The following is a 22,443-nucleotide window of genomic DNA, read 5'->3' on the forward strand; positions in this document are numbered from 1 at the left end:
TGGTGAGCACATTATGTGCCTCCTTATTAGCTAAATTCTTATTTTTTTTTTAGTATGGTTCCCAATTCCTAAATGATGTTCTCTCAGTCCTGATGAAGGCTGATCAATTACACCTTGGGGACAAGAAATCAACATTATCTTCCTCTTAGACTGGCTCTCATATTTAGACAAGCTGCCTTGAGACATAGGGCCTCATCAGGATGGCGGGCGGACTTTGCCCGTCCGCCATCCCCATGGTAATATGGACGCCCACCTTAAGGGTGGGGGTCCCGTTGCCAGTATTTAGGATGCGCCCCCCACAGTGGCGGGCGCATCCTGCATTCATACCATTGTGGCGGGCGGTGAACTCAGCACCGCCCGCCACATTGGTAGGAAAGCATGCTGTGCACTTCCATGCACAGCATGGCAGGCACCGTGCCTGCCATGCTGTGCATGGAACTGCTGGGGGGTACCATAGGTACCCCCCATGTGCTCCCCCCACCCCCCTGTAATCCCTGGGGGCCCGCAACGGGCCAGGGCGGAAAAGCGTCGGACGGTCTTTCCGTCCACCGAGGTCCCCCCCCGCCATCCTAATATGGCGGGGGGTCTTTAGTGCAACAATGTCGGGCGGATTGCCCCCGCCTACCGCCAGCCTGGCGGGGGCAATCCACCCGACATCGTAATGGGCCCCATAGTTTTCTGAAACTTTGTCACAGACATTAGAATTTTTTTTCTTTAAATTGTGCTTTTGTCACTCTACATACATGTGACAGATTTTCACTGACAGTCACTTTTATTCTCACTTTGCATGCATGTTTGTGTTCATTTCATTTGTAAGTTTCTTTTCTGATATGTATGTTCAGTTTTTGTGCGGGTTCCTAAGCCTGTTCTATCTTGACATTTTCCGAAATCGATCTGTGCGATTTGCACTTTGAGTTAGAAAAGTTGCATTTATTTATTTTCCCTTAATAGTCTCCAGTTACATTAGGGTTGTGCTGTCGTTCTCTTCTGCAAATCCTAACCCTACTTTTGAAAATGATTTCACCCACGGTTTGTTTTTTAAGGTCACATAATATGTGAAGTTTAACCCCTTCCATGCTGATGACGGCCGGGAGCCGTCATAGCACACAGTGCTCGTTTGCTGATGACGGCTCCCGGCCGTCATGACCGCACCCGCGATCGGAATGTGCCGCACAGGCGCAGAATCGCGGCCGCGCTCAAGGGGTTAAAAAAAAAAAAGCTGAATAGGGCGTAGACGAAATATGACATGATTGATGGCAAAGAGGGCTTTCAGCTGATGACGTAGGGAAGTCCATGACTTACAATGCTGAGGGGATTGTGTGGCTTCTGCAATGTGGGTTGTTTTATGAGTTGATAGTAGTTGAAATATTTCAAGGCTGATGTACAAGGGAGTATATCAAGCTTTCATTTTAGTGATGTCAACAAAGGGCATGCAGAGATATCATGGCTAATTACACGTTGAATAAAGCAGACATGTGATATCTCAGACCACGAGCCTAAAGCTGTACCCGATACACAAACGTTGAGGCATGCGGTCTGGGCTATCACATGTGCCTTCGGTTTACCAGGGGACATATCCCTGTACCTTTAATAATGCCCTATCTCTCCCTTTTTGTGGCAATTATAATAACATGTTGAGCCATTTATAGACCATATTTCATGGGTCATTGACGCTTTAGTGGTATTTAAGGGGTCTTTTATGGCTGATACTGACAGAGAATGTCATGTGCAAATGATGTTTTATGAAGGTAAGAGATGAGTTGATGGATCTTTAGGGAAACCTTTCATGCATCTAATAATGTTCATGAAATACTGTCAGTTAAGATTTATGTTACCTATTTCACAAGCAAACAAAAGGAACAGCTTTCTTTACAGATCTCATCTGCTCCACACCATTTCCTTAATTTTATTCAGATGATCCTGTTTGATCAATTTTAATTGTCAAAACATTGAAGAAATGCATTGTCTTCTAACATATTTCATGGATGAGAGCCCTTCTTCCCCTCAGTCATTCTTCTTTTATATATTTTCTAAGGGCCCGATTCACAGAACTAACTTAAGACAAAATCCTAAACTTACTGCTATTTTGGTATTCACAGAAGGCACTTACTCATTTTGGTATTCACAGAAGGTACTTACTCATTTCAGTATTCACAGAAGTTAGGAGTCCTAACTTTAGGACTCCTAAACTAAGTAAAATCCTAACTTTAAGACGTAAAGTTAGAATTTTTCTCAGTTTAGGAGTCCTAAAGTTAGGAGTCCTAACTTTACTACTCCTAAACTGAGAAAAATCCTATTTTTAAGACTTTCCGTATTCACAGAAGGCATTTAGGAGTCCTAAAGTTAGGACTCCTAACTTCTGTGAATACCGAAATGAGTAAGTGCCTTCTGTGAATACCAAAATGAGTAAGTGCCTTCTGTGAATACCAAAATGGAAGTAAGTTTAGGATTTTGTCTTAAGTTAGTTCTGTGAATCGGGACCTTGTGTTTATTTCTATGCCGTGTTTGACTGCAACTTGATAGTGAATGGAAACTTTGTGACTTCTCCCTCAACGTTTTATCCACATCTTACCCTACTTTTCCCAAGTTAAAGAGCCAAAAGGGATTTAAAATTGCATAGTTTCATACAATGTTTTGCCAAGTTTCTGTATTGGGGACCTCTTTAAAAGAATATGTCTCAATTGCTTGGATCACCTTTATAGATACTTGAAGGAGCAGATACCACCTGTGATGAGTAAGAGGTGATCACCCGCGTGCTCCGTTTGATGATGGGAAAACCTCCATCACATTTGTGTTATCTTCTCTTTAGGGCAGGGGTTCCAAACCTTTTCTATGCTCGCACCCCCAAGAAATGTTTGATTAATGTTTGCACCCCCTACAAAAGTCTTGTCGGATTCCTATTATGCATAGAGTACATACTTTCCCTCTTGGTCGCACCCCCTGAAATGCCATCTTGCACCCCAGGTTGGGGACCCTACTCTAGGGTCACTGGCAACTAATGAGAAGTAATGACCTAATCCTGCACCTTATGCACAGACAATAGAGGCATTTGACAGCTCATCGCCCGTGGTGCATTATAACTGGCTCCCAGTTTTATGGTATTTTTTTTTTTTTTACTTTTACATCTGTATTTATCCATATTTATGTTTGGGTTTTGTGAAGAAATGGAGCTGAAACTAGTATATTTCCTCATGTATTTAATCAATAAATGTTCATTCATGCTTGAATGCCTGAGAGATTTCAATGATATGAAAACCCAGAGACGATAAATCAGTGCACTAATATGAAAACATATGCATATCAGTATCAACCTTGTGCATATCTACTGATGTTTAAGCCTCTTCACTAAAATTCCTTTCTTTTTTTAACACCATTGCCTGTCAATCCGCAAGCTATACGCTTCACAGCCATGACGGACAGCATTTAGAATCACTGAATTACAACCCACTTTCAGTTTTTATCCACATTTAAAAATAAATACAGACCGAAAAATAGATGGGGTTCTGTCAGTATTTATCTGTAAAAATCAGTAAAAACGGAAAAGAGGGAGCCTTAATTATAACTGGTAACTGCTATATAACCTACCCAGAAACCCATGACACCTTAAAAGTAGCACTTGAAAATAAGCATATTTCTATAAAAAAAATTACAATTGCAAAGCATATCCAGGAGAGCCACAACTCTATGACCCCCGCAGCAGTGTTGGCTGAGGCTGCAGCATGCCCCCTCCCTGCCAGGACCGATAATCACAGAGAGTTCAGTGCTTGAGAGAGAGGAGAGCTTGGAAGCCTCACACCAGAACTAAAGTTGGCCTAGTAGTCCACATGCACTGTTCACGTGGGGATGTAGAGCTTGTTTTTCTTTTCTTTGTTAGGGCTCCAGCTGTATCACTTCAAATTCGCTGTGCCCTTGATTTGGTGCAGGCTTTTCGATTTCAGGCGCGGGTTCGGGCGCTGGGTGCAGTCCATCTCTGGAGGCATCAGGTTGTCCTGCATGAGAAAATGGAGAGGCCGAGGTAAAGAAGCAGAGAATGAAAGCAGGGAAATGAAAGAGGCGAAGGGGGAGACGAAAGGACGCTGGTTCTTAGCTTCAGAGATGGCTGCCTCATTTCATTAAGAACTACGGGGCTTATTTATGAGGCTGTGCGTCACTTTTGCGCCGCCGGTGCTTCACTTTTTGTGACGCACCAGCAGCGTAAAAAATGTGCCATGTTGCATCATATTTACAAAGTGACGCATCTAGGTAGATGCATCATTTTTTAAACCCCTGCACCACATTATACCTGCGTCAGTTATAATGTGTGCAGGGTGGGTGCTCTGACGCAAGTAAGCCTCGTAGAAGTGATACAGTGAAATCTATGGCATTTCACTGCATCACTTCTAGGATGCAAATGCATCAATATCTTACGCCTGCCTCACAGCAGGCGTAAGACTGACGCAGTCCCATTTGAAATGGGACTTGTCCATGTGAAATGACCCATTGCTGGAGTTGCATCACTTTTGTGACACACTCCAGCAACGCGTCATTTTTGCGCCTACAGTTACTTCAGAAATACTGACGTATCTGTAACTCCTTGCGATATGATGCGTAATAATGTAAATATGATGCATCCAGCATGTCGCAAGGAGGGCAGCACTTTTCATAAATGAGGCCCTACGTACTTAGCTTCATGAACTCTTTCTGCTGGATGCTCTATCTAACCGTAGATTTCTCACCTTTGGAATATCCCCAGACGTCAAGCTGGATCATGATATTTTCACAGCAGTGCTCCAGTGAACCGCTAAGTGGTGTTGAATGGCTCTGCATTGGCCTTGTTCTGCCCCAGAAGTGACAGTGCCGAGCCACATCTAAGCCCCGCCCCTGCTCGCCGAAGTCAGTTTCTTGCTTGACTCATTCCGCGCTTTTGGACATAAAACGATTGATGGTACCCATGTGTAGCATCTCTAATTTGGGTCTTTTTTAGATGGTAAAAGGAGACCTCTTGGAGAACACGTGGAGAAGTGTGGCTCAATGGTTAGAGCGGCAGACCCTGATGCAGAGGACTGGCCCGGGACCAGGGTTCAAGCCCCGCCTTGTCCCGCCTCGGCGGCTCTTGGACTCAATCTCCCCGGACATTTTAATTCTCGCCTCGGTGCCTAGTCTAATCATGGGTCCCACTCTGTGACTCTGGGCAATAGCTTGCTTAATCTCCACAACGTCCCCAGCAGCGCTTGGATGCCTGGCTTCCCCTTGGGGGTGCCTAGGAGTGGACATCTCACAGGAAAGCCAGGAAGGGTTCCACAGCGGTATGAATACAGCGCTACGAGACCTCTGGGTAGAAGACGCTATATAAATACAAACACATTTACATTTACATTTTCTGCTGGATGCTCTTTCTAACCGTAGATTTGTGTGAACTTCTAAATCTGACGCTGGTGTGACCCGCCCAGGTTTTGAATCATACTCATTATCTCACGCTAGCCCTCTCCTTTTATGCTACTAAACGCTCATTCCTCAGTAGTAACTTCTGCTAAATGTTACCTGGCAGCCTGCTGAGCGGGATCACCACTTCCGCATCATCATAGCGCTCGTCTTCAATGTCGCTGTCCGCCGCGCCTTCCGTATTTTTCTGGGAATCCAATTGGTTGAGGGGGTTTTTGTATCCACCTGCAGGGCACACACCAAGGCTGAAGTCAAAACAAGTCAAAGGTAAAAGCACCCTCCTCCTTCCTGAACCACCAAAAACCCCAGCAGGGCTGCATGGAAGGGGACACTTCCCTTGAACCCTTCAATTCAAAGCAGAAATGCAGACAAGGTTGAGCTTTCTCCATGGCTACCATTTTAGCTTAAATTAAATATCTGTGCTTTTCTGCCACACCAGACATGCAAAGGTATTTCATATTTATGTGGGACCTTCTGTTCCTTGGGTGCTCTTGTTGCTTCCTGCCTTCATTGCGGCTTCCTGTTTAGAGCCCGCCCAACTCCTGACAGTATACAATACATTGAATAGGGTCACAGAGGCCAGGTCACATCAGCAGAAATAGCGTACGATTGTTTGAAATTTCAAGGGGATTTAATTTTGGTGGTGGTGGGGAGGCTTGGTAGGTTCTGTACAAAAGCACTGATCTCCAGAACGTTTATTGAAAATATAAAAAAAGTTGAATGGTGGTGATTGGAGTTACCAAACCATCCAGTGACACAGCCCCTTTTCCTAAGATATGCTTTTACCATAACCCGCTTTTCCCAAATTCAGCCCTGCTTTTGGTTCCGCGACTGAAATGGACAGTTGAAAAAGACATGCTGGAAGCCTCATGCTGAAATTAATTAATCCCACCTCTAGTTCCAATAACCTGCCAAAACATATCTGTCTACCTATAATTCCCTGTGTTCAGATAACTTCCTGACGAGACCCTCTCCATTCTTCCTGGCGCCATGGTGGTTCTTTATAAACCTCGAAAAAATAATTTATAAGGAGGCCGTACCAGAACTTCTCGACAGGATGGCTATGCCTTCAATGGGACACTAATTCTACATTCCACCAGTGTCAGTAGATTAAACGGGAAAGCACTACTATTTCTTAGCAGGACTACTACATTTTAAAGGAACATGACCATCACAACAAGACAGTACCAGTCCTTTGTAAAATGACCGCAGTGCTATTAAAAAAAGAGCACCATTATTTTTCCAAATGGCTGCTACACATTAAAAAAAAACTACCATCAATTCTCAAAATGACATCTACACTTTTAAAGAAACTACCATCAGTTCTCAAAATGGCTGCTACACTTTTAAAGAAGCCACCATCAATTCCCAAAATGGCAGCTGCACTTTTAAAGAAACTAGCATCAATTTTCAAAATGGCTGCTCATCGTTTCAGGAAACTACCATCAATTCTCAAAATGGCTCCTACAGTTTTAAAGGAAGAGTGCTACAACATGACTACTACGTTTGTTATGGAACAACAACATGATTACTCAAAGTCGTGGTTACAGTTTTAAAGGTACAGAAAAATCACATTTCACCACAACTGCAACGCTCTTAAAAGAACAGCATTAGCATTTCACAGAGGGACTTTCACACTCTGAATGAGGTACTGTGAGGTACTCTCATAAGAGGAGCTATACTTTTAACTATAAATTGACAGCCTTGCTTAGCAGGGCTATTATACCTTCTATATCACAGTCCGTAATTTTTCGATGGGCTTCCACGCAATTTTTGGGACAGTCAGCGGGCTTCCACGCAATCATTGGGACAGTCAGCAGGGTTCCACGCAATCTTTGGGACAGTACCAATGTATGACTACAGAACTGCTATTCTTTTACAGTGTCATCGCCTGTAAGTCGGGTTGTGCTCATCTAAGAAGGCCGGACCAGCCCCTTTCAGATGGACTGCTGCACGTCTTATCACTCATCGTCAGCAGCAGCTCTTAACAAAGTTGTTGTATTTTAACAGGACAGTCCCAGCACTTCAGAGTGTGTCTGTTGTGCACTTAACAGAACCAAATGCATTCCCAGTTCTACCTCTGCATATTACACTAGAGACTGGATCAGCAAGTGTTGGGGCATGTTGATTAAATAGAGGAGCCTGCAGCCCACCTGCTGTCTGCCATGTCTTAATTTGCATAAATAGGAGAGTGAAACATGTATCAATACAACCAGTCCCACGCCCACACACCAGCATATTCCCTATCCACCCTTGACAACTAACTGCTTAAACCCACCTGGGACAGACCAGGCTGAGCCATATATTACCTACTACCTGGGCTGAGACTGAGGTCAGGGCTTTCCAACCAGGTCTCAGAATCAGCTGTGTTCTGTCCATCCTCTCTACCAGTGCAGCCTGCCCTGCCTCCCATCGGTCAGAAACCCTCTGCCTGCGCTACTGATGGCCGGAAGAAGCTGTTCAAGCAGTAGACGACTCTGTGTCCATTATTAACAAGATGCTTGTTCACGAGCAGCCACTAGTATGCCAGCATGTCCAGTAAATAATGGATCCCTAGCAACCTAAACTGTATGATGGGAGGCTAGCGCTTAAAGGCCATTGAATAGTACAGAAATCTTGGATTTATCCTCAGTGTAGCAAAGAAGTGTGATAGATTTTTGTCAAGGAGAGCGCTATAAGACCAGGAATGGCTGGGCTACTTGCCAGCAATATTGCTTCTTCAGCTGTTTTGTCTTCTAGATAACATGCTCTAGGATACATGCCAACTTCATAGAAGGTTCCAGAACATGTAGGAAAGCATGTTAACCTTTTGCTTCTCATCCTCATTGGGCAGCAGAGTAGTGTCCAAGGACCTGGTTTGTTATGTTAGTTTAAAATATTTGTAAAGCGCTCTTACACCAAGCGGTTTCATGGCGCTGGCAGCGGGGTGGCAGCGGTAGTAGAGAGATGGAAACTTACTCGTATGCTTGTGAAATCAAGAGGGTTTTGAGACGTGTTCTGAATTGAGGGTAGGAAGCTACAGATCTGAGTTCGATCGGGAGGGAATTCCAGAAATGGAAAGCCAGAAAGGAAAATCTGAGGCCGCCATGTTTTTAGTTTAGAGTCAGATAGCAATGTAACGTTTGGCTAAGTGATATTAACCACCCTATCATGCTATTTTATCTATGCCATTGTAGTGTTATGAAAAAGGTGGCAAACACTGTGACTCAAGACAACAAACAGCAGAAGACCATATGTTTACAGATCATGTTTTGGTTCATTGTATTGATAGAGCCATGTGCAACTTAGGCAGAGGGCACAAAGGAAAGGCCCTACCTAGCCTAGGGTCCTCACATTGTGATTCAGCCCTGTAATCCTAATCATGGGAGTCATTGCCTACGGAGGGTGTGTACCGGACTCCACGGGGCTGCTTTTCGACTTTAAACTATGGAATATTCTCAAAGATTGTTGTGGCTGCAACTTGACTCTTGTGGACTGAGCATTGGAAACACTCTAGAGTCATGAGCAATGTTAAATATGCATTGTAAAAATGAAGACTGAATATGCTCATCACAAAGGAAGTGGGTAGTGGTACATAGTAGTAACACGTAATTGTATTACTAGCTACTGTGTCTAAGGCAGTGACTGGACGGAAGGTAGATAAAGGCCTTATGACCTTAGTCTCAGGTAGAGTGCCGAGAACAGTGCCTATGCTGAGAGCTGTACCAAGAGCTTACCAGACTTTATACGCATTGACAAGAAAGAGCGCTCCTTGCACTCGACGCGTGTTGCTGGACGCTGATATCACAGTGTGGTTAGTGTCCGTGCTGCCTAATCACTCTATCGTCTCTGCGCTCAAGTGATCTCGAGGTGGGTTCTATCGGCTGCATGGTGCGCAATCCATGAAGAGAGGTTTTTGATGAGAAGATCAGTCTGGAAAGGCATCTAATGGTCTCACAATACTGTTGACTTGGGCGCCAATGTTATGTCATCCAGATACTGCAGAGAAGCTGATAGTAGAAAGAGATGCCTCCAAAAGAGCAGTTGATTCAGTTTTGTTACAAGAGCAAGAAGATAAAGTACCAGAATATCCTAACTTTGATTTACCAGGCTTTGTCAGAACATGAACAGAAGTATTCCCTTCTTGAAAGAGACCATATAGCCATGTAGATGGCTTGTATCTAATGGAACCATCTTTTGATAGGCACAATAAAAACATTTGAAATCCAAACTCATCATCAGAATTTGGAGTGTTGACAAAATCTTCAATGTGGAAAAAAATTCAAGCTAGAGGGCCATTATTCTTAGCGCTATAAGGTTTCACTGTCACTCAAACTTCTTGTTCAAATAATGGGTTACCGCATACTCTTTCCTGTTGTTATCCCGAGTCACTACTCGCTTATGATCAGCCTCCAATTCTTTCTCAGCGCCTGGTTGGAATAGTTTAGTCTTTCTCAAAGTCAAGATGCCTCAAGAATATGTGAATCCGAAGAATTTAGAAGACCATCATCTGAAGACCCCCTTAGTTTGATTAAATCAATTTTATTTCAACCAGCAAGCTGTCTTTGCGCCGACCAAGGACTTGCAGTGGATGTAATTAAGAACTGCCATGACTCAGCCATTTCTAGTCATAGAAGAGTTAAGACTACGTTGGATTAGTTTTACAGTCATTTTGATGGACTACTGTTCAGTCTAATTTTCAAGAATATGTTTTCGCCCGTCATATTTGTGGCCAGAATACAATCTAACCCTTTTGAATATTTACATTTCTGTAGATATTCCACCTTCAGAAAAATACTTTATGATAATGGTTACAATAGACACTTTTTCAAAGATGGTCCATTTTCTCCTCTGCCCAAGATACCAACAGCTTAAGAAATGGCCCAGTTTTTGGTTAATATTTTTTGTCTTAATTGATTGCCTCATTCTATCATAAAGGGACACAAAGGATCCCAATTTTGAGAGCCTTGGGTGAGGAAATGGGAATTAAACAAACAATTTCTTCTGGTCATCATCTCCAGTCGAATAGGCAAAAAAGGGAACTAATCCAAATTTGTAGCAATCTTTACCGAGCTACTGTAATGCAATTCAAGATAATTGGACTACCTATTTATCAGTTGCGCAAAATGTTCTTATAACAGTGTAACACGAATTGCCACCAAGGTTTTACCTTTCTTTCATATGCAAGGATTTCACCCAAGAGCTTCCCCATCTTCTCCAGTTGATTCCTTGGTTGCAGTGGCTACTGATTGCTTGAGTCGGTTACTGAAACACAGGCACTTTTGTAGCTGAACGTGTACACCATTCCAAGGTTAAGATGAAGGAGTGTGCTGATGAATCAATATCAAATTCTTCTTATTTTGCTCCTGTAGAGAAAATGTGCACGTTTTCTCATTTGCTTTCCTGGTCATACGTTGCCAGCTCTTGGAGGGGTATCAAGGGTGATAAGGCATTTTCGTCTTCAGAGGCTTTGGATGAGGTGGAATTTGAGATATAGAACAGGGAGAGAGATATAGAACAGGGAGAAGAGATACTGAAAATCCGAGTAAATAAAGGGGAAAGGGAAGTGTGGCATATGGAACCAAAGGAAAATTTTGCTGAAAATAAAATGGAGAACTCATGGACCTGGCTCCCAGGGATTTTAAACTATAACAAAGGCTCTAACCAACTAAAGCACCCTGTTTAACCAAGGTCTAAAGGTTACAACGTGGAACATCGCTGGTAGAACAATGAAAAAAATGAAGGAAGTCCTTAGTAACCAGCCCGACATACTGACCCTACAAGAAACCTGGGCAACAGAGCCCTTTTCACAAAAAGGTTACTATGTGTATAGTATATGTGCAAAAGCCTCAAACCGGGGCCATGCCAAAGGGGGACTGGCTATTTTAATGAGAGAGGATCATCTGTGGGCACAAGAGATAGTGGAAACCAATAGTGAGAATGTGCAATGTATGAAATTGTCTCTGAAAGCCTACAATTTGACCACAACTAAAATAATGCTGCTTTTCAATGTATACGCCCCTCCAGGAAAAAACCACGACAGCTTATATGACGAGACCTTGCAAATTATTATACAAATTATTGAAGCCCATACGTTCTCACCCTATATAATCACGGGAGATTTCAATGGTAACATTTCCAATACAGAAATAAAAAAATGGGGAAAAATTCTGGAAGAAGAAAGCCTGGAACCTTTAATCCCTCAATTCCCCAACGATATTCGATCTAATAAAAGAGGGAAAACACTGTTAACAGTACTGCTCTCCATAAATGGAACAATCCTCAACGGGAATGTGGAAGGCGATATCCCGGCAGCGTATACAAGACAGGGAAACGGGAGGCCATCTATAATAGATTATATTATTTGTGGCAAAGACCAGCTTGAAACTATGTCCCATCTATGCTCCAATTTTACTACAGAGAGCGATCATGCCGTCATGCAACTTAGAACCAGTTGGTCGGTTCCGTCCGCAGAAGAAGGCCTGATGACCCTCGATAGAAAGGAAACTCTGGTAAACAGCGATCAGAGACGTATCTTCTGGAATCCTACCTCTTTGAGTAAAATGACAAATCTGGTCGATCACCAACAGTTCTTAAGGAATCTATACTCCGAAGATCCTATAGAAAACTTCGAGACCATGCTCATCGAACTTAAGGAGGTATTAATTGAAATGAATCTTCAAAGAACTAATACAATCCCAAAAAGAAAAAATAATAACAAAACAGGGAACTCACTGATAAAGAAAACCCTAAACAAATTGATACGTGCGCAATACTTACACCCCTCTCCTACTAAAAATAAAGAAATAAACAAATTGAAAAACCAACTCAGAAGAGAAAAAACAAGTGAGAGAAAAACCTTTCAAGATCGTAACTGGGTTGAATTACAAATTGCTGCCAAAGAACCAAACCAAAGAACTTATTGGTCCATAATAGCCAAGATAACAGGGACAAAAAAGAAATTACAAGCAGTACCTGTTCCTCCGAAAGAGTGGGAAATTTACTTGGCAGAACTTTACAAAAAAAATGTGGACAAACTACAAGCAAACAGTCCAGATAAAGCAAAGGAAAAAGTTATGGGAAAAACAATCCCGAAAACAACAACTATAATGGTTGAAACACACATTCGGAGGGCAAGAAGCTCAGGAGCCTTTGGTCCCGACCAAATTCCTATAAAGGCCCTGCAGACAAATTCTAGGGAATGGAGCCTTTTACTAACCCCACTTTTCAACTATATTTTCTCCACTGGACAAGTTCCCAAGTCATGGCAAGGGAGCACTATTATCCCTATTCACAAAAAAGGCTGCAAAACGGTAGCAGGAAATTACCGCCAAATTGCCCTGATGGACGCTACCGGGAAAATCTTCGCAGCAGAGGTACTATTGCAATTAAAAAACTGGGCCTTCTCGATGGGTCTGATACCCATGTTCCAGGCAGGCTTCAGACCCAAACATTCTGTTACGGACAATATTGCAATTATCCAGTTTTTTTTGGAGAAATACGTCACACGAAGAAAACAGACGGTCTACATGGCTTTCATAGATTACTCGACCGCATTCGACCGAGTGGATCGCCCCACACTGTGGAAAAAATTGAGGAGTTTGGGAATTAATGATCACTTGCTACAGGCAATAATAAGTCTCCATACAACTACATGGTGTCGAGTTCAAATGGGGGGCGAAAAAGGATTAACGAAAATAATATACACCGAAAACGGCCTTAAACAGGGTTGTCTACTAGCTCCCATGTTGTTTTCGTTATATCTCAACGATTTGCCAAATCAACTACAAAAGGGTTCAAGCCTGCCCCCAAAAATTAACCAACAAAGAGTTCATTTGTTGCTTTATGCGGACGATATAGTCCTATTCGATCTTACACCATATGGTCTGCAAAAATCTTTGGATATTCTGTTCAAGTATTCAAATGATAATTTTTTAATCCCGAACGTAAGAAAAACCAAAGTTGTAGCCTTTTCTGGGAGGAAGAAAAGTGTCAAATTTAATTGGAGGCTAGGTGATGAAAAGGTCGATGAAGAGAAAGAATATATTTACCTCGGCAGGATTCTTTCTAAGAATCTAACAAATACAAAGCATATCGAAAAGTTAACGAAAAAATCTGATTTACACGCAGGAGCACTATCAAGACTATACAACGCCACGGGGAGCAGGCACTTTTCCTCACTAATAAAAATATATAAAGTTAAAATACCGGCAGTCCTGTCTTATGCCACAGAATATATTCCCATTCAACAATGGGGCTTCATGGACCGTCAGGAGGGAAAAATCTTGAAAAAAATAATGAAGGTCCCATCTGCTACTCCAGTTCAGGTCCTACGGCTGGAATTCGGAATTACTAGCGCTTTTGCCACTGCCGTGGCAAACATAATTAGATGGGCCTACCATCTCCTTCATGCTACGGAGGGAACTCTTAGATTTCTGCTACAAAAAGAGACTTTTGGCACAGATGTAGTTAAACAAACTTTCTTAATGAACATGTCTGCGGCGTTCCAAATGGCTGAAATTTCTACAGAAATCTTGCAGACTTGGTCCGTGTCACAACTAAAACTCTTTCTCAAATGTTTTACACCTAGGTTAAGTTATGATTTGGACTTCGCTCACAGCTATAGGCTAAAAATATTCAAGCCATTCACTACACTTATAGAGTATAAACATATACAGCCATATATCTCTTTTTGTCTTTCTCATAGTGCAAGGAGGGTAATTTTCATGTATCGAGCTGGGATTTTACCTGTACAAGCCTATAAAGCAAAATGGTTACCTGGAGATCACTCCCACTTATGTTTGTTATGTCAAGGGGGTGAGCAGACTGTGGAGCACTTACTGTTCATTTGCCCCAACTCTAAGGTGGTAGCAGCTCGCGCTCATTATATTTCACCGATATACAGATCCTGTAGGCTAACAAAGGAAAAAGAAATTTTAACAGCGGCCATAAATCCACCGAACGAATTTGTATGTTATAATCTGTACAAATTTTTTAAATCCATGTTAGTTTTATATTAATTAGTGATGTACTTATCTTATGTAAAGTTCACTTTTTATCTCATGTTATATTTGTGGTCCTCGGTTGAGTACCAACACAAATAAAATCTTTTTGACTTTGACTTTTTGACTTTGAGGTGGAATTTGGTGCCTCAAACGGAGCTCGAAAGGAGACAACAGCTACTAGTGCCAAACGTCTACTGTCTCGGACTTGTTCCTACTGGAGTAAGAGGAGCACCAGGCCACATCCTGGATCACCTACCTTGGCATCTGGCCATCTGAGTCTTTCATTTACAGGCTGCATCTGCCTGCAATGATGTTCCCTGTCATTTTGCCTCTGGTTTAGTGAAGAAGAGTGGGTTCTGCCCCTACAGGATCTTTAGTTTGGCCGAGAACAGAACTGAATGTTTTAAACCCATCTCCTTGAGTTTCCTTTTCACACCCATAGGTGTTGGGCCGCCAGTGTATAATCTGAGAAGATGAGCTTCTGGTGGCTGTCCATTTCAAGACATTGTGCTTGTCGTGCCGTAAGTTGTATCTTGTTGCGATCTTTGAAGTGTAGCAGTTAGACAGCAGTCAGTCTAGATGGAGCCCCAGGAGGGTGCCAGCGAGCTTGAACATAGTGGGCTCTCTCAGGATTGAAAAAATGGGAGACTTTATGGATTGCTGCAAAGCTCTTTATCCAGTTGTCTGGGTGTTCACATCCCCGCTCTGCCCTCAAGGAAACATACTGTATTAGTTCCTTGCTCTATTGCTGTGGGTCTGAGGTTCTAATTCTTAGAATGCCCAGTGTGTTTGGATGATTCTTTTGGCAAACCTCAACTGGTTATCAACCAACCACTGTCTAGGAGAGAGGCTCTGGTTGTCCCTATGGTTTCCAGGATACATTCAAGCTTATTTAAACTGATGGCAACGGGGTCCATTACTGAACGACTTGACAGTCCACTGATGGTTGCGCAATGAACTTTACCGGCTTCATCCTTCCCATGGTTTCCAAGACTACGAACGAAACGAAAATACAAAATAGTGGAGGAGCCAAGCCGGCGTCCGCAATGGCCGCCTAGTCCCTCGGCTCCGATCATCGTCTCCTGACGAGACTACATCCTGGGTGCACCGCCGCAGCAAGACGGAGGGTACGGGTTCATGAAAGCATCCGATCATCGAGGGTGCAATCCCGAGGTCCGTGCCTGCTTCTGGAGGCGAGAAAACGTCGGCGATCCCAGCGGCCCGCAGCAGCTCTAAGACCGGGGACTCGGCCATCTTGCGAGGCTGGACCCCGAGTAAACAACAGCGGCCACCGCTGACCTGGAGGGACCGGTCAGCTCTGAGGGGGCGTGTGACGGCGCTTCTCCTGACTGCAAGCGAAGATCGAGACTCTCCCTGTGTCCCTGCGTCCCCGGACAGTGCAACATTGTATCCACTCCGCCGAAAGGTATTCTTTTACACATCCCGACTTCTGCGGGAGGCTCCCTAATTTATCGCGAGCCACTCTTCACCTGCACTAATTTCGGCGGCACCTTTTGCTTGCTCTTTGCGACCCTGCCGGGGGGGCTACATTGTTCGCCGCTTTCCAGCCTGCGCCCCGGCCCCACACCGGCCCTGATTTGCCCGAGCTACTATGGGTAAGGAGACCGCACCACACGGGGTGCACAGAACTGCTTTGCGCCTCGACGCATTACTTGCTTCTTTGGCTGCCCTCCGTGACACCTTGGTGCAGGGCGCCCTATTGTTGGGGGGCAAGTTGGATACCATGATCCTAGCGGTGGAGCCAATGATTTCGTCTGGCCCGCTCGTGTACAGTGAGACGCCGTCTTCAGCGCCAGGAGGTTTCAAGATGGCGCCTTTCGCAGCAGCTAGATGGTCGAAAACACGGCGTCTTCGGACTTTCCATATGTGTACTGTTGGATGCACCGGGTGTTTTGGACATGCTAGTCTGGATCTGGCTGCAATATCCTTTCCCAATGGCCTGCTGCTTGATACTCTTGCGCTGTTCCTGCTGTACTTTAACATTGGACTGGGGCTCTCCTGTGTTGCTTCGTTGCATGGAGTTTGGAAGGGTTGTATCACTGACTGGTTTCACATGCCGCACTTCCTGGAGATTGGTACTGTCGCTGATTCTGGTACTTTACACAAGACTGGACAAGGATAAATATCCCCCCTCCGGGTCACCGTCCTCTGTGCTACTACTGTGAGGGCTGCGTGACACGTTGACCTCCATGATGCTGTGACGAGTTGACTCTGTCTCGGATATGTTACTCTGACCCGATTCTTGCTGCTTTGGTTCATGTACTGTGCTCAATAATTTCACGTACGAGAAGGGCCGAGGGACTGCTAAAGGCTGGCTTCCATTCTTGCTTGTGTTTTTGGTTGCAGGGGGTATTGCTTCACGACATTGCTACTACAGAGGGTATGAATGCTTGGGTATGCGAACTGTACTGCCTTGTGATTAATCCTGTTGTCGGTGTGTTAAATCTCGCGCGCCGCTCGTAGATTTCCCTACTGTGTATGCATTGCTAAATGATTACCCCTTGTACTGAGATGTTCACTTGCCGGCGAGGGGGCACCGGGTGCCCGGGAGCGGGTTCGCTCCTCTCCTCCTCCACTCTTTATAATTTCCCTTCTGTGGGGCAGTTCCGGGGCGACAGGCACGCTGTTAGTGGGTTAGGCCGTAGCCATTACAGGGGTGCAGGGTGGCGGGTGCGGGGGGGGGTTTGTTGTTTTAGTTTGTTTTGTTCTATGGTCCCTATCGCTCTTTTCCGGCTTTGGGAGGGTCTTCCTCTTTAGTGGGGCTGGCGTCACAGGGTCTCACACCTTTGTCTCTTTTTCTATACTTGACATCTCCATATTTCTCTATCCCTCGCTTTTTAGGGGTGGGCTTGTGGGGATTGGACTTGGTAAAGTTGCCCTCTATATCGTCGCTATTGTCTAGATTTTTGCGCTATGGCTGCTTGATGGTAGAGTTGCTTTACGTATAGCCCACCACCGAATACCACTGGGGTTTATCCCCCTTGCTTCTTCTCTGTCTTTATGTAAGGTGTGTGGTCCTTGTTGTTGCAGCCCCCTCTCTTCTTCTAAATTTAAAAAAGAAAACCTCATATCCTATGTCGCACACCCCACAGTCCTTACAATGTACTTTGATGTATCCTGCTAGTATATTGACCTATTGCACGCTATTCTCCTGTTTTTATTGACTGTCTTTGCAGCCGGCCATGATGGTTGTGGGCTTGCGCATGTATATCCTTATTTTCCAATAAAGGTTTTCAAAAAAAAAAAAAAAAAGAAAATACAAAATAGTGATCCGCAAGGATAATTTTATCCAGACAATCTTGAACCAGTAGGACCAGCGATATGCAATTTTAAAGATGTTGGTGGAAATAGTGCCAAAAAGCCCAAAGCACCACTCAGGATATCTGGTCATGCAAGACTGGCTCAAATTCACAAGTTGTGGCCAACCGCGATAGAGCGCAAGCCAGATATAGGGACCAGGTTATTCTTGCTGAAAGAGTTACTATCAAAGTCCAGCGCAAAGAGTTCCGTTCACAATAGAAGGAGTCGCAGGGAGAGCGTCACGGACGGTCATCGGTGTAGTGCAAATAGAAAGCTGGGCGTCGCAGATTGGTTGTTGTAGTGCGAAGTTCTTTCGGCGTCACAGACAGTCATTCCTGGAGCTTTTCATTACCGGTCATCGCACAGTGTCGATGATAAAGTACAGAGTGCAGATCTCGCACTGCTGGGCGTCATTCTTGTTCGCTGCAGTGTGAAAAGTAGGATTTGCTCAACTGATGCCACATAAAGGGTCAAGGACCTGAAGGGCACCACTTAGGGGTCTGGAACTTCCTCTCTCAGAGGCCAGTTGAGCTCAGACAGGTCCAGTTGCAGGTCTGGGCAGGTACAGGGAGCACCTGGAGCTTGCTATGTCCCTGTAGTTCAAAACAGGAGGTCAGCTGACTGAACCTTGGAGTAACTTCACCCAGGGCTGAAGAGTGTAGATCCAATCTTCCTTCTCAACAAGCAGAGCAGCAGAGTGGCAGAGTGGCAGTCCTTCTGGCAGCAAAGCAACACAGCAATCCTTCTTCCATAGTATACACACGTCCAGGAATGTTCTAAAAAGTTGGCATCTGAGGTCCAATATTTATACCTGGTGCCATCTTTGAAGTGTGAGAAACTTCTACAGGATTCCCTTTGAAGTGCTCAGATTTTCTGCCTCCCCTGTTCTAGCTCCAGATTAAATTCAGGGGTATGCAATCCATTGTGGAACGGCAGGACACAGCTTATTCAGGTTTAAGTAGAGCTGTGCCAGCTCCGCCCTACCATCCTGCCAGTGATGGCCCGTCCAGGCACACCTAAGCTCCCTACTGTGTGTGGCTGTCTAGGAGGAATACTCAAAGACCAACTGCCACCCACACCTAGTCATGCGACCCACAGACAGGCTGCAGGCACTAAATATCTAAGGCAGGAAAATTCCAACTTTCTAAAAGTGTCATTTTCAAAATTGTAATTCCAAATCTTACCACCACAAAAGAGGATTTTTCATTTCAATTTCAAAGACACCAAATATGAACTGGTTACCTGTTCCCATTTGACAACTATCCTTAATAAATGTAATAAGGTAACTACAGTGTTATTATATGAGAGAGGCAGGTTTTGCATTAGTAAAAAACTCCTACATTTGCTTTTCACTATCAAGACATGTAAAACTTAAAAGCACACATCCTACTTTTGAAATACATTGCACCCTGCCCGTAGGTTGTATAGGGCCTACCATAGAGGTGACTTATATGTACTAAAAAGGAAGGTATAGGCCTGGCAAAAAGTTTACTTTGCCTGATCAAAATGTATCTGGTGCAAGACCAAATGATGCTATCTAATAGCAGTAACACCTCATCAGATACTTTCGTATTTGCTGAACCTGGCAATAAATGGTCGACAATACTCCTCAATGTGAGTACATCTGGCAGAAATGTCATGGTTCTGGAGAGCAGAAGACAACTCAGCCATGCTTTTCTTCACAGACAATCCTAAAGCAATCTTTTCAGAGTAGTAATCTATTTTGGTAAAGATTAACTTGCTTCCCACTTTTCTTGTATTTATTATTGTTGTAATGTACTGCTTACTAATTTTAATTACGTATGTGATCTGTCTCATTAGTGACTGGATGAGCTCAAATCACCTTAAGCTCAACCCCGAGAAGACCGAGCTGGTTCTTGTCGGGAGTCCCTCTAATCCCTGGCAACCCTCTTTCTGGCCGGCAAGTCTGGGCAGTCCCCCTTGCCCAGTGAATTCAGCTAAAAGTCTGGGGGTTATCATTAGCAGCGACCTTTCAATGAAACCCCAGATTAGAGCGGTAGTGTCTTCTAGCCACTTTCAGCTCCGGAAGATTCGTAAAATCTCCCGCCTCCTCACCACCGAAGCCCTCACCCTGGCCCTGTTAGTGCTAGTCATTTCAAGACTTGACTATGCAAACGCGCTTTACGTAGGCATCCCTGACTACCAAGCCAAGAGACTCCAGCAGATTCAAAATCAGGCCGCCCGTCTCATCTTCTGCCAACCCAGACATCAACATGTTCGCCCTCTTTTAAAAAGTCTTCATTGGCTTCCGGTCACCGCGCGCTGCAAGTTTAAACTAGGCTGCATAATCTTAAAATCCCTTGCAGGCGGAGGCCCCTCTTTTATTTCTTCCCTCCTTCACCTATATGAATGAATACTTTCTTTTATAGCGCATGGCTACTCTTGAGCATCCCAGCGCTGTAAGACAAAGGAAAGTAAAGACACTATTGGAAAAGGTGCGTCTTTAAGCGCTTCCTGAAAGCAAGATGGTTTGACTCATGCCTAATGGCATCTGGGAGTGCGTTCCATTCTTTAGCTGCATGCACCGAGAGTCGAATATGTCCCCTCACGCAACCTTCGCTCGTCTCAGTTGGCTTTACTGTCAGTCCCAAGATTCAAGAGGAAAAAACACGGCGGCCTTAGGTTCTCATTTTTAGCTCCTTCTTTCTGGAACGCCCTCCCCCTCCCTCTAAGGCTGTCCTCCCCTTACACTAGGTTCAGATCCCTCCTCAAAACCTTTTTGTTTACTGAGGCCTACAATTAGTCCTGTCCCTCACTTTTTCTCCGCTCCCTCAGCACAAGCGCCAAGAAACCTTCAGGTGTTAGTCGAGCTATATAACATTTTTTAACAAAACATAACATAACATAACATAGATAAAGTTCCAATGCTGTAAAGAAACTAGTTTCTTACCTGTAGCTCCAGTTCTCCAGCATTGTCATTTTTTATATATTCACATGGGACCCTCCATCCACCCCTGTCTGAGGCTCATTAATTATAGACTCCTCTGGGGCACTTAATTTCATCTTCTCACTTGTGCTATGAAATCTGAGATATGTTGGCCTCTAGGGAGAGTAGGATACTTGGCACTTCCTCCTCACTGGCCTAAGTTTGGGTTGTCTCAAATGAGGTGGGTGTGCTACTAACCAAACACTGTTGCTGAGGCCTCTGCCCATTCTAACACTGTTTATTGCTATTCAAGATTACCGGGGTTTCCAGCCTGATGAAGGGGAATTATTCAAGCATGTGACTGAATGAAAGATTCCAGCGCTGGGGAACTGGAGTTACAGGTAACTCATTTCTTATCCTAAATGTTGGATATTATGAGATTGAAGTGATCTTATCACACTAGAGCTATCTCGCACCTAAGGAAGGATATAAGAGAGTGAAATGTGGTGGGGCTTCCATGGTACTCATCCCCATTTTTAGGGCAGGGAGGGTGCAGCCCCTTGTTTGAGTGGAGGTCAGAAGCCTGTCAGATGCCTTCAGGGATGTGGAAGAGTAGTGCTGGACTATAACTTATAATTTTACAAAAGAGATGGTCTCCATTTCTCCTTTTATTTTTCTTAACACATTGCTGTTGTGTTGTCATTAAGAAAGGAGATGCTGGGAAGTGACAGACCAGCTCCATGATTGGATGCCCTGAAATAGAATAGAAAGGACTTTAAAAGGACAGGATCAATGTCAGCTGTGCCCAACTGGCATGTTTAGTGGACAGACCCCTTGCCCCAGAGGGGAGCACTGGCGTCTAAATCTCAATTTATGTGATAGCAGGATGTACGCCTCCCGTCACCAAGTCAAGGAATGAATAAACCGGATGCTACGTCCTCCAGCCACCAAAAAGCTCAGGGAAGCATTACAAGAAACAGACAAACTGCACTATGAAGCCAAATTTGCTGAATGGTTGATATGGTGTTTAGGGACCAACATTGAGCTCTGCTTTCAATGGTGTCCTTTGAAGCCTGTGTTTAGCCAGCCTTTGGAGGCAATGAGAGGAGCAAAGGAAGTTGGCATGGAAGGAAATTGGATCCACCAGGAGATTAATGCTAACATCCCTGGGAGGCACCAGTCCAGGAACCGCAATTGGTTCATTGGCGCATTTGAGGCTGGAGTTGACACACTTACTCTCATCATCTTTCTCGTCGCCAATTCTATGCCCCACAGCGTTCTAGATGGCAGGCTAATGAGTTTGGCTTCCAGGATTGTTTAAAGGTCATGTTAAGCAGGGGAGAGCTGTGGGAAAGAGGCGGGTCATGGCTTCTTTTCGTACCTGCACATGTGGGGCGGTGAGTTAGGAGCAGATAATGAGGAAATAGCCAGAGCAGGCCTAAGAGGGTAATGAAGGTCTTTCCTTGGTGGGCTAGCTAAGATGAAGCTAGGGTATTGTCAAACCAAACATGAGACCAAAGTTTAAAATGGGTAGAGTCCAGAGCATGTATAGAAACAAGGTTAGAGTCCTTGCGACAAAACATGAACAGCAGCATCGAGGGCACCAATGCATTAAAACCAATGTAAAGTAGCCCTAATCGGGGTCAGCCCTGTTGAGTCTCAGTGACACCCAGAGGGCCACAGGGAAGAGCGTATGGGCAGTAAGCCCAGTTAAACTATCTCTCTACATATTTTCTGTTGCTATAATATATAGGCACTGCTACAGCTATTAACATAAATTGCAGTGTCATCTGCTTTACCAAACGAGGTAGAGCTTTCTGTATTTATTAG

The 22,443-nt window shown here is 44.3% G+C and overlaps 1 protein-coding gene across 1 annotated transcript in view; it reads right to left on the reverse strand.

Annotated features, from left to right (window-relative positions):
* Positions 1-3,497: 3,497 nt before the first annotated feature.
* Positions 3,498-22,443, reverse strand: part of LOC147684422 (scavenger receptor cysteine-rich type 1 protein M130-like) — a 156,783-nt gene continuing 137,837 nt past the window's right edge. The window contains exons 16-17 of the mRNA XM_086940349.1: positions 5,521-5,646; positions 3,498-3,989 (exon numbers count right to left, since the gene is read on the reverse strand). Coding sequence (XP_086796475.1) covers positions 3,871-3,989; positions 5,521-5,646 — 245 coding nt within the window. The 3' untranslated portion in view covers positions 3,498-3,870. The remainder of the gene's footprint in view (positions 3,990-5,520; positions 5,647-22,443) is intronic.

Source organism: Lissotriton vulgaris, chromosome 10 (assembly GCF_964263255.1).
Source record: "Lissotriton vulgaris chromosome 10, aLisVul1.2, whole genome shotgun sequence".
Lineage (NCBI taxonomy): Eukaryota > Metazoa > Chordata > Amphibia > Caudata > Salamandridae > Lissotriton > Lissotriton vulgaris.